We start from the raw sequence: 13,479 nt of genomic DNA, 5'->3' as shown, positions 1-13,479 counted from the left end.
TCTGACCCCCCCCTTATGATCATTTTTATGACCCACAAATAACCAAAATTAGAAAACCATGTTGCAAATCTATTTCTTTCTCTGATAATTAATGACCAGGCTAAACTAATTAACCTGAGCAAATAATAGCACACGAACAAAAACCTTTCATGGTAGAGTTTCCCTGGGTACACAGAGGTGGTACCAAAGCCAACATATGGGCACACATCAAAGGGGAAAAGATCTACACATTCAGCAAAGTATGAGCTGAATGTCCACCAAATTAAATATTACTGAGGGCACATTCTTTCTCTCCCTTCCTCCCTCTCTCCCTCCCTCCCTCCCTCTGTCCCTCTCTCCCCCCCCCTCTCTCTCTCTCACACACACCATAAAAGATTCCCAGTTTCTGCACTTTCGAGGGCTTATGCTCTTAAATGAAAATGAAATTTGAGAGCATAAGCCCTCAAAGGTGCAGAAACAGGGAATTTTTTATGGTGTGTGTGTGTGTGTGTGAGAGAGAGAGAGGGGGGGGGGCATGGATTGGGAGCTTAAATACTTCTAACAATTTGGCAAGCCAGCCAGAAATCTGAGACTAACCTGGCCAGAGGACTTCACCCTGATGACACCAGACCATCTTGTCTGGGGATGCTGCTCCCAGACTCTGCCCGCATGGTACTGTTAGTATAGGGAGTTTTGAATTTTGAACTAGACAGCTGCTTGAATGGAAAATAATCAGTAAGTACCTCAATTTTTTGTGTGCGTTTGTGCCCAGGGAGACTGTGTGTGTGTGTGTGTGTGTGTGTGTGTGTGTGTGTGTGTGTGTGTGTATCCCTCTCTGCCTCTTTCCTCCCATTGCAGCTGGACCTTACTTCCAGTTTCATTCCCAGCTACAGCCAACCTCCTACAAGCCCCATCAAGGTTTAGAAGAGAAAAAGAGAAGAGCGTGGTATCTCATTTGTAAAAAGGGATGGCCAATAGTGAATATTAAGAATTATGCAACATAACATCCGTGAGTGGGAGGATTTCTACACAGCAGACAGATGGATCCTAAACAAAAGTAGCATGGCTCATTTCACTCACATTCAAAAGAGGAAAGAATTAATGAGAAAATATCTAACTTTTGTATGCTGAACATTTAAAAGGGAAAATAGGCTTGCTTGTCAGCAAAAAACAGACTGAATTGGAAGAAAATTCATGCAATGAAGATATTTCCTGCTAATTATATGCTAGTAAATTACATCAGGCAAGAGGGAACTTCTTTATAGGCCAGATTTAATGAAAACAGAATCTAGTCATTTGGAGACAGGCACAAGCATTGCCTGGTCTAAGGCTTAACTGTGTTTAATCTGTCTTGTCCTGTATTGTAAGCAATTCATTTTTCTTTGCAGATCCAAGTGTGATACAAACCCAAAGGGCAGCACTTGCAGTTTATTTCTAGCTGAGGTCTTAAATTGCTTAGTGGTGAAATTGAGAATTAAAATTAAATGTGTTTATTTGTGCTATGATTTCATATGTAAATTGGGCATTATTGCTTGCACTGAAGCTTTACAGCAATATTTTTTTTCTGACCTGAGAATTAGAAGTGACCCAGCAACAGGTTCTACTCCAACAGATTATTTGTCTGAGTTTATAATTCCATTGATATTACAAACAAAGCAAGTAAGAAGTACAAAAGTTCCCAGTGTTACCAGTAAATGGCACTGTATATAAATTAATATAAATTAACTGTATATAAATGAACAACCAGTTTTCAGTGTGGATGCCACTTCTGGAAGTCCATTCTGGGCCTGGGCAACAAAAAATTAGCTACCGATTCTGCCAGACTGGTGTGAACTGGCTGAATCCCATCACTGATTAACACAGAATATGGAATAGAGAGAAGTTAAACCAATAAGATTCTATCTACATCAGCATGTAATACAAACTGAATTTTCTTGCACAGAGTGTCTGGAGGAGAATTATTTGACCGTATTTTAGAACGAGGTGTTTACACTGAAAAGGATGCTAGTATTGTAATTCAGCAAGTCCTGGGAGCAGTGCATTATCTTCATGAAAATGGGATAGTCCATCGAGATCTAAAGGTATTTTTCTTTAATGATCTATATTTAATTATCGGTGTATTTTACCTACAAGTCATGCAAGTATCCATGAACTTGCAGTGATTTTTTTTTAAATTACACCTGCCTCCTAATACGCAGAGTTGGGAAGAATATTGACCTTAGAATATTGTGTCTTATATTATTCTTTTCTAAAAAAATACATTTATTACACTTTCTATTCCCCAACTTTAGACCAACTATATACACAACAAATTAAAATTGCATACTCTGGTCTTGGTATCTCTAGATTCATTACAGCAATGTTATCTGCCAAAGAAGATTGTAAGTAGTGCTCAATTTATGACAATTGACTCCAACGTTGCCATTGCTAAGCAAGAGGTTGTTAAGTGAGTTTTGCCCCATTTTACAACCTTTCCTGCCACAATTATTGAGTGAATCACTACTGTTAAGTGAATCTGGAGTCCCCATTGACTTTGCTTGTTAGAAGGTTACAAAATGTGATCATGTGATCCTGGAACACTGCAAGCGTCCTAAATACATGTCAGGTACCAAGCACCCAAATTTTGATCCCATGAGTGCAACTGTCCTAAGTGTGGGAAATGGCCATAAATACCTTTTTCTTCAGTGCCACTGTAACTTTGAACAGTCACTAAACTAATGGTTATGAGTCAAGGACTACCTATATTCAGATACTGAATGTCAGAAAATTAATTTTCACTTCCTTATCCATAGCCTGAAAATTTGCTCTATCTAACTCCAGAAGAGGACTCCAAAATTATGATAACAGATTTTGGTTTGTCTAAAATGGAACAGAATGGCATCATGTCTACAGCATGTGGAACTCCAGGATATGTTGGTAAATAAGAAAATGGAAATAATCTTTAAATTATAGTTTTATTATTTTGTGAATTATAGTTTTATTAAAAACTATAATTCACAAAAATAAAAAATAAAACCAACTAAAAAATAAAAGATTAAAAAGAAAAAGAGAAAGTGCAGAAAAGAGAAAAGAGAAAGAAAGGAAAGGAAAATAGAAAAGAAAGAAAAAAGTAAGAATATAGTAAGGGGGAAAAAAGAAATATATACAGAAGGGACTCCCCTCTTCATCACAAGTATTAATTCATCATCTTTTGTAATAATACAACAAATGATTTTTTCTTCCCATATCTCATCTCTTATCTATAAATAAATGTATAAAGTCTTATCATTTCATTCCTGATGTCAGCAAAGGCCCTTTAAGGGTTATGCGAAATAACAAGACCTATTTTAACTTTGTTTAAATAAATCAACTTTCTGTTCCTTCCTTTTACTTTGAACAGCCTTGATCTTTAATCCCTTCAAATAATGCTCTAGAATTTATTTGTATATCCTTTTTAATTGTTAAGACATCAGCCAGATTTTTTTTAATAAAAAGTCTTTTCCCTTGTGATTTTTAAATCCACTTTTAAATCAGTTTTAATCATATCAGGTAATGCTTGTTCCTATTCCATAAAGTAAAGTAAAGTAAAGTAAAGTAAAGTTTCCCCCGCACATGCGTGCTAGTCGTTTCCGACTCTAGGGGCCGGTGCTCATCTCCGCTTCAAAGCCGAAGAGCCAGCGCTTGTCCGAGGACATCTCCGTGGTTATGTGGCCGGCATGACTAGACGCCAAAGGCGCACGGAACGCTGTTACCTTCCCACCGTAGTGGTCCCTATTTTTCTACTTGCATTTTTACGTGCTTTCGAACTGCTAGGTTGGCAGAAGCTGGGACGAGTAACAGGCGCTCACTCTGTTACGCGGCACTCGGGATTCGACCCGCCAAACTGCCGACCTTCCGATCGACAAGCTCAGCGTCCTAACCCACTGAGCCACCGCGTCCCTTTTGAGCCACCGCGTCCTATTCCATAGCATCTTTTAAATGTAATGCATCTACTTATATTTTTTTAAGAATTCAGGACAAAAGATTTTTTTTCCATGGGAAGGTTTCTCTATAATTAATTCCAAAACCTTATTTCAAATTTATCTGGACCTTTAGTTTGTTTCTAAAATCAAAGTTTTGTTGTTTATTCCAGAGAAAAAATAAAATACTCAAATGTGTATTTAAGTGCACCTTTTGCTAAGGTTTGAAGGAAACTTATCTGGTGCTGTAAAAATTTTTGATTAGAAAATTAAGTTGCTAATAGTGAAAAGCAGTTAACAAGCAATTTCTGAAAGTGATTAGAAAAGAAAATGTGTAGCCCCAGTGTCCTTTTAAAGGCGCTGAATGTGGTTTGAGCAAGATTACTATTTCCTCATCTCCTAGAACTCTAAATGCAGTAGAGGCTGTTCCTTTGCAGTCTCCTTGTCAGGAGCAGCTCTTTGGAGCACTTGTGGGCTACCTCAAGTCCTCTCCTTTTCCAGAATCCCATTGTATGCAATTGTATAAGCACATGGAATTTTCTAAGTGACTGGGACAGATTATGAAAGAAACACTTATATTCCTTCTTCATATACAATTGTAAATGTAAGGTCTGTTGCAAGCATAGTAACTAACACTTAGAACATAAGTGATCTGAAAACCACTCACTCCATATGTTTAGACAATATCTGAAAGATCTATTGAAAATCATTGATTAAATTCTGCTTTATATAAATATACATAAATTGCAGCCTTTATCCACAGAATCGAAACTATGCTATGGAGTACTGATTAAAATAAAACTTGCTCAGGATCTATAAGAGGTACAAATATATACTGTGTAGGGCTATGTCAATATATTACAGTTTGAACAAATATCACATTGCCCTATATTCCACAGCTAATCTGTGATATATGTGTGTGTATCCTATATTATCCTCCTCAGCCTTCCAAAATAAATAACTTGTGTCATTGCTTATGTCAACCATGCTATTTTTCTTTGTTTTGTGCCCTGCTACACTGAAAGAATTCTTGAGCTAATATAGAGTTGGTTAATTTTTCAAAGATCAGCTGGTCATATTACTGGTAATTTGGGTTTTGTTGTTTCTTCACTGCAGCTCCAGAAGTATTAGAACAAAAGCCATACAGTAAAGCTGTGGATTGCTGGTCAATTGGAGTTATTACCTACATCCTGTAAGATAATCTGTGAACTGAATTACAGTAAACTTCCTAATGTCCTTCAAAAGTTTTATGTAGTCCATAGAAAAGATATATTAACAGCATGCTAAACCCAGATAAAAAGTAGAAAGAAAGCACTAACCAGTAGTGGCCTATTAAGAGCCAAAAGAAAACAATGATAATTCTTCACTGTATTTTAATATCTTATACTTGGTTGCCTATTTTTGTAACAAGTTTTATAAAGTTTATGGTCTCTTAAGGATGATAGGAGGGGAGAGACATCTTTTCTACCTGCAGTTGACTCACCAGTTATGGCCATTTCTGGATGGCGAATTGTCCAGGTAGAGCAATCCATGTGCTGGTAACCTCAAAGCTGAATTGTTGCAGGCTAGTCTTATTAGGTCTATCCTTAAATCTGTGCCTGCTGTAAAATGTTAGTTACTACACGGAGACCAATGGTGGTTGTTTCTATACCAAGTCAGAATCTACCATAATTTTTAATAATGTTTAGAAGCTGGATTTCTGTTAGAGCATCTTCTGGCTTATGTGATGTCTTGGAACCAATTTAGTGTTGATACTACAACCTGAGAGAAGGTATTCTTGGCATATATATTACAACAATGGAATTCTGCATCCTATCCCCACTTCCCCAAGTTCAGTGTTTAGCCCTGCAAATTTTCAGTACAAACTGAAAACCTATCTACTGTACATGTTCAGATCTTTGGTTAATACTGTGTTATTGTCGTTCCTATTTGTCATAATTTTTCTGGTTGCTGCCCCCTATGATGATTTTTTTTAAAAAAACTGGTTTCAAATATAGGAATTTTGGAAGGTTTCCTTCTATGAAAAATTTCTATTAGAAGTTGCTCCTTCACTATTAACTAGATGAACCTGTTTATGCTCTATTTATAAATCATTTTTTCCTTCCTATTTTTTTTTTCTACAAGTGTAGAGTCTGCTTTTTTTTCTGGATCAACCAAGTGTTGATTCATTAGTTACAACTGGAATTGAATGACTAGCTTGATTGCCGAGCCTGACATTATGAGCTAAGAGAGAGTGGCTGACCCAAATTCACCTAAGCTGGCTTTCATGCCTAAGGCTGGATTAGAACTCAGGGTCTCCTGGTTTTTAGCCTGATACCTTAACAACTAGACCAAAATCATTCTTCCATTTATAATCCAATATATTATAAATATTTATACATGGATGGGGGTGGGGGAGAGAATTATGCAATCTAAGAAACTGTCACAGGCAATGCATCAGGAATATGCACAGATGCCTGCAATAAACTTTGTTAATTTGATGAACTAATTAATTTAACTGATTATAGCAGCTGCACCAACATGAAATTTGAACAGAAAGGGCCTGGAAGGAAGGTTCAGGAAAACTGGCTGGGGTCTTTCTTTCTTTCTTTCTTTCTTTCTTTCTCTTCTTTCTTTCTTTCTTTCTTTCTTTCTTTCTTTCTTTCTTTCTTTCTTTCTTTCTTTCTTTCTTTCTTTCTCTTTCTTTCTTTCACAAGGATGTCATCTTTCCCTGGCTGAGAGTTTTCACCCTCATCATTGACTAAAACTCTCATCAATTCCACCTAGATGAGAATAACCCATTAAAACCCGAAGGCATTAGTTTGAAGATATCTATTCCAAGGATTTACTCTAATTTATGATGAACTCTGAATATGGCTTAATACTAAGGTGCCATCTATACAGGTTTTATACGTTATTCAAAAGCCAATCTTCTCTCTTCTCTTGATCATAACTATGTTTGGGTAGAAACTTGCCTGTTCCATTGGCAACTGACATCCAATATGATCTCCTGGAACCTCTCATCCTCTTTTACAATTTTGGACTGTAGCTACAATGAGCTATGTATAGTTCACAATTGTCCTAGATTAGATATCTATCAAATGATCAATCAATCAATCAGAGTAGAGCTGGAAAGAACCTTGGAGGTCTTCAATCTTTTGAATTTACACAATTTTGAATTTACACTCAAAATTCAATCTTTTTCAATTTACACAGAAAAGCAATATAAATGCCTTGTCTTTTTCTCTCTCTCTTCCAATTTAATTTAGCCTATGTGGATACCCTCCTTTCTATGAAGAAACAGAGTCCAAATTGTTTGAGAAAATCAAAGAAGGATACTTCGAATTTGACTCTCCATTTTGGGATGATATCTCTGAATCAGGTATTTTTAAGCCTGGGAAAATCTCTGCTAGAATTGTGTTTCATTTCTGAATTGCTACACAGATGAATACATAATTAGGCAACTATTCAGTAGTCAAGAGCTTTTTTTAAAGTATGTGTTCACCAATTTGGAAACTGCTCTGATTCCTGGAACTGCTCTGCCATGTTTTTGATAGATGTGTGTGCACGTGGCCGAGTGAGGAAGAAAAGCTGTTTTGCAAGCATGTGCAAGATGTTTTGTGATGCTGTACCCCATTGAAGCATTTGAAGGTGCAGATGTTCTTTCAGAACCTGCAGCACAATTAATCATGTTGATTATTAGATGCCTCCTTGTTTCTAATAGATTTTGCTTGAATAATTGCAAATGAATTGATACAATGAATCATAAGCATGCCTCCTTTTTAGAGGAAACAGTTTGGTAAAGAAGATTCTAATGTACACCGGTTTTGGAACTCATTGCCATTTTTTTATATTGGCTAGAGGTGCATGTCATCAGTTTGATCCCTATTACTCAAGCCTAATGTTCTGGCAGATTGATTTTGGCTTCTGGCTTTTGTGCTAAAGCCTCTTTCTCTGTTTCCTTCTCTTTTCATTCTTTTTAAACAGCCAAAGATTTCATTTCTCATTTACTCGAGAAGGATCCAAATAAGAGATTTACCTGTGAGAAAGCCCTCAGGCATCCCTGGTGAGATGAATAATGTTATTGCATTTTTTTATTAAAAAAGTGCAATTCTGTGGTACAGTGAGAAATTTTATAATTGTATTCACATGGAATTAGCAGTGGATCATAAAATATAATTGACTTCTCTAATAGTTTTGTTTGAATTAATTAGTATGGAGGACAATATGGACAGGAAGCTATTATATACCTTAGACCAGGGGTGTCAAATTGCTGGCCTGTGGGCCGGATGTGTCACATGGAAGCTGCGCCCACCCCAGCTCCAGCAAGGGAGAAAAATTTGTGATATGCCACAACATGTCACATGACATGGCGAGTTTGACACTCCTGCCTTAGACTTTAGGGGTCTTTGATTTCAAAAGCACTGATTTCAAAAAAGTTAGAGAGAGCTTGGTAAGGATTCCATGGATGAAAATATTAAAGGGGAAAACAACTCAAGAAGGTTGGGAAACTCTGAAAATGTGATTATAAAAGCCCAGTCAGCATAATACCACAGAAAAAGAAAAATAAGAAATCCAAGAAGAAACCAGCATGGTTGCATAAAGAACTCTCTGATAAACTGAAAGACAACATGTAAAAAAACAAGAAAAAAGTCAAAGAAACAATCAGTCCACTAACGGGAGAAGATGGCAAAAAAGGGACAGGCAGCAGGGAGAAAGCAGAGCTATTTAATTGATTCTTTCCAACTGTCTTCACACAAAATGAAAAAAATCTACCAAAAGCAGAACCATAACATATGAAGAATGGTTGCAGGAATTGGGTATGTCTAGTCTAATGAAAAGAAGGACTAGGGATGACATGATAGCAGTGTTCTAATATCTGAAGGGCTACCTAAAGACAGGACAAGAAGCAATGGATGGAAACCTATCAAGGAGAAAATCAACCTAAAACTAAGGAGAAATTTCCTGACTGTAAGAACAATTAACCAGTAGAACGACTTGCCTCCAGAAGCAGAATGGTGGCTGCTCCATTACTGAAGTTTTTAAAGAAGAGATTGGACAGCCATTTGTTGAAATGGTATAAGATCTCCTGATTGAGCGGAGGGTTGAACTAGAAGACCTCCAAGTTCCCTTACAACTCTATTATTCTGTTATATTTTATAACATAATTTTATACTAAAATTACATGTAAGTGATGACATGGCACTAAGTGATGATTCCCTACTCATTCTGGACAGCCATAATAATTCAATTAATTAATGTATATTTTAATAGATAGTAAATAGAACTTCTGGATGTTATGATAGATCTTCTCAGTCTTAGCAAGAAGAAGAATACGACAGACTTCACTCATGACTGAAAAGATAAGTGAAATAGAAAGTAGAAAGAAAAATGGGCTTTGAGATGTTCTGAGTCACCAAAGGGTAGTCACAGAAAAAGAACATTCTACAAAAAGCTGAGAAGGAGATCCATTAGGTTTAATAATAAATAACATAGGCAATAACCATATAATACATATAAGTAATTTTTCTTCAGGATCTTGGCTCAAACAGTTCTGGAAGAGTCAGCCTATACAAAAGCAAAAACTTTAAAAAGAAACTTGCACCTGGCATAGTAACTGTCCTTGGTACTGTGCAAAGCTTCAGAGGGGTGGCCACTTTAGCAATGCTTTGAATCTGGCAGTTTTACAAAGTAGAACAGTCTACTCCAAGGGTCTTCAAACCTGGCCCTTTTATGACTTGTGGACATCAATTCCCAGAATTCCTCAGCCAGCATGCCTGGCTGAGGAATTCTGGGAGTTAAGTCCACAAATCATAAAAGGGCCAAGTTTGAAGACCCCTGGTCTACTCTTACAGCAAAATACTTACTTTACTTCGCCTTACCTTTGAGCTTTCCATACCTCCCAATAGTGCATGCAAAAATGTCTGCTGATTCCTGGAACTGCAGGGGAAGGCTTCAAGGTGATACTAATCACCTTATCAACCCAGTTGTCTCTGCAGTGCAGTCAAAACTATGTTCCCTTTGCAGAACCTTGTTGAGACAAACCCAAACCACTCATACAAAGAAAGACATCAGCTAGAAGTTACAAGAATGCAAACTGTATCACTCAAAAACACCATCTATCTACAGGCCTGTTCTTCTCTTACTTAATTTGCAGGATTGATGGAAACACAGCCCTCCACTGTGACATATATCCATCTGTCAGTTTACAGATCCAAAGAAATTTTGCAAAAAGCAAGTGGAAGGTAAGTAACTTGATGTTGTTTTATGCTCCGGTGGTCTTCTACCAGGAGCATGGAGATAAAATTTCAATTAGAACGTCTCAGTCCAAAAGTCCCATAAAATAAAACTGCCTAGGTAGCTAAGGGTTTAATACATTTTTAGGTGAGTCATATGATACAAAGTATTAAATGAATTTCATCAGTAAATACAGAAATACAGAAATATTTGGCAACTTGTTATATAAAGGGTTATCTGAACGGTTATATAAGGGTTGTTATGTAAAGGGGGCTAAATGTTAAAGCTGACAGCCTGGGTTCAAGACCTAAGCACCTCACAATGGAGTGAGCTCCAGTTCCTTGCCCCAGGTCTTATCCACCTAGCAGTATTAAAACATGCAAATAGGTAATGGGTATCATTTTGGTGGGAAGATCACAGTATTCTGGGCACCTTTGGCATATACCTTTGCTGGCCACATGACCATAGATAATGTCATCAGATAATGCTGGGGTCCTTCAGCCAAGAAACAAATATGAATACTTACCCTCCTAGAGTCAGACATGACTGGACAAAGGAAACCTTTACCTTTTATATAAAGGGTAGTAAATAGAAAGCGCTGCCATCAATTTCAAAAGACCCAATTCCCTTGAAAAAAAATATGACTTCTTCACTACAAAATTTAGACTGCAGAAATGAGTGGATGGAAGATCTGTGGATGCTTGTTCTTTTTCTCCTTTAGTTTTTTTTTTCTTTTTTTAGGGATGGGGGTTCTTATTACATACTCTTTTTTAACATATTGTGAGTTACCAAGAGTCTTTTGGATTTGGATAGCTTCATACAGATGACTGATACTGATAGATATAAATAAGTTTTAAATCACTTACTACGAAGCAAGCACCACTCTGAACATAGGATCGTTTGTTTTCAGACAATTTTACATAGAATTGCACTTGTATATATTCCAAGTTCTTCTGTAAATTTTTGTTGCAGGAGCAGACAAATATTTTGTAACTGAGTTTGCAAGTTTTTAAACATTTCGACTGCCATGGGCCTCAGGGAGCATTGTGATGTCATGATGACATCAGCAGATTCCATAGAATATTTTTAAGCTTGTTTTTTCCTCTTGAGAATAGTAAAAAATCTGCTTTTAGCTGTGCCATGTCAGAGTAGATTCCAAATTCCTGTCCAGACACTCTTCCACAAGAGGTGTAACAACAATAAAATATAGACCTGGATTACCATACATTGGTCAAATTTCAAAATTCTCTAAATGGTCAGACAGAAAAAAGTATAGAGCTGCTTATAGTTTGTGTTCCATGGTTTGCCTACCTTTTTTTTATTGTACATTTCTCAAGCCGTTCATACCATATTCAGATAAATATAGCATCAGCTAAGTTTCCTCATTACTTTTTATCTATAGTGCATGGAATACTAGTGAGATCATAAGAATTTGAGGCCTGCTTCCAATATCGGCCTAGGTAAATTTTCAGCAGTAGCTTATGAACACACTCAGCATTCTTCAGTCTGGTTTTTAAGAGAACTACAGTTATATAATTCTCATAAAGCTGATCATCTTCTCCTTTACTAGCAAGCCTTCAATGCTGCAGCTGTGGTCCATCATATGAAGAAACTACACATGAATGGTCATCATGCAGAGGACAATGTCAAAAGCCAAGTACAAGTACAAATTACATCAAGGCCTAAGACATCATCCATTACTTACAAGGAACAATCAAGTGAAGACACCAAGAATTTGATCCCTGCATTATCCTATCAGAATACTTCAGATCTTGCTGACTTGCATGCCAAGAAGACAGAAAGCAAATATTTAGATAACCTGGGGACCACATCAGTTCATATGACTTCTGTAACTGCAATAGATAGCCAGAGCCATCCAAGCAGACCTTCAGTTAGTACTCCAGAATGTGGGACACGTGAGAAAGTGAAGACAACTTTTTGCTCAGAAGCAGTACTCATAAAAAGAGATGCCAATACATAGTAAGTGTCCTTTGGGATGACCAGACTAAAATTTCTGATTACCAGCTAGAACTTTCAGTAGGTTTCCCAGTCTGCTATTTCTAGTTGTTGGCTACACTAACTAGATATTATAGTAATTGGGGTGTCAGTGTATTTGAACATTTGTCAAACATTTGAAAAAGTTGGTGTAAGTAATGTGGCATCTTGGTCACAGGAAAGGAGATGAAAAACAAAAATTGAGGAATATGAATGGTTCAGAAATATGAAATAGATAGATAGATAGATAGATAGATAGATAGATAGATAGATAGATAGATAGATAGATAGATAGATAGATAGGTAGGTAGGTAGGTAGGTAGGTAGGTAGGGAGAGAGAGAGAGAGAGAGAGAGAGAGAGAGAGAGAGATGATAGATAGATAGATAGATAGATAGATAGATAGATAGATAGATAGATAGATAGATAGATAGATAGATAGATAGATAGATAGATAGATAGATAGATATGGATTAAGGAACATAGCAATTTCTATTTCACTTATTTTGAAATGCATACATTTCCTTTATTCTATTTGTTTAACTAATAATAACAAAAACAACTAAATGAAAATCAGGAACAAAGAACATAATAAAATGATAATACCATAGTATAAGAATATGGTCCAATTATTTTTAGATTAAAAATCTCTGGCCACTAAATATTAGCTATAATTTATGGAAGGTAGCTGACCAATTGAATCTGAAAGTATGATCTAAAATGAACCGTGCTGATAGGTATATGATTATCTCATAACTGATTATTTGAAGTTCTATGGTTACATTCATCAATTCAATGGCAGTTGTATAATGATTTTATCTGTCTACATGAAAAGGTCAGCATGGAAGAAGTATGGTCTGAATATACATTGTCATCTTCCTCCATAATATGAAACCTTCACAGTATACATACATATAGCATCACTGCATGCATAGTGGAGGAAGATTCAGAATAGAACATCAAATAGATGAGTACTGTAATGCCATTTGTACTGCATTAATCCTGTCGAAGTCCACTGAGCAGAATAGATATGCATCTTATGAAGTGGATGGTAGTTTGCATCACCTTTCTAAGCCACTAGTTAGATCATGTACATATAGGTTGCAGTATATGGTGTGTGTGTGTTTGTGTAGTCTCTGTGTGTGTGTGTGTGTGCTGTGTGTATGTTATCTGTTACCTTACCAGCTAACAATGCATCTTACACTAATTGAAAAAACAGTTTTTTGCTTTGTTTTCTTTTCAATCTTTTCTTTCAAACTCAGCCACTTCAACTCAGAAGTCCTTGTTCCAGTCAAAGCCACTAATCACACCTATTTTGGTAGTAGGCAAACTGGTGTTTGCTTGGTAATGTGA

General features: G+C 36.5%; 1 protein-coding gene across 1 annotated transcript in view; it reads left to right on the top strand.

Moving 5' to 3' along the window:
- The window catches only part of CAMK1G (calcium/calmodulin dependent protein kinase IG), a gene marked incomplete at both ends in the record, with an annotated part of 30,828 nt that extends 17,349 nt beyond the window's left edge, over positions 1-13,479 (top strand). Inside the window, 8 exons of the mRNA XM_081325447.1 lie at positions 1,922-2,060; positions 2,772-2,895; positions 5,034-5,109; positions 7,166-7,278; positions 7,884-7,962; positions 10,054-10,141; positions 11,704-12,113; positions 13,389-13,479. Coding sequence (XP_081181573.1) covers positions 1,922-2,060; positions 2,772-2,895; positions 5,034-5,109; positions 7,166-7,278; positions 7,884-7,962; positions 10,054-10,141; positions 11,704-12,113; positions 13,389-13,479 — 1,120 coding nt within the window. The remainder of the gene's footprint in view (positions 1-1,921; positions 2,061-2,771; positions 2,896-5,033; positions 5,110-7,165; positions 7,279-7,883; positions 7,963-10,053; positions 10,142-11,703; positions 12,114-13,388) is intronic.

Source organism: Vipera berus, assembly GCF_964194415.1.
Source record: "Vipera berus genome assembly, chromosome: 3".
NCBI classification, from domain to species: domain Eukaryota; kingdom Metazoa; phylum Chordata; class Lepidosauria; order Squamata; family Viperidae; genus Vipera; species Vipera berus.
This window is presented reverse-complemented; position numbering and strand designations above follow the sequence as displayed.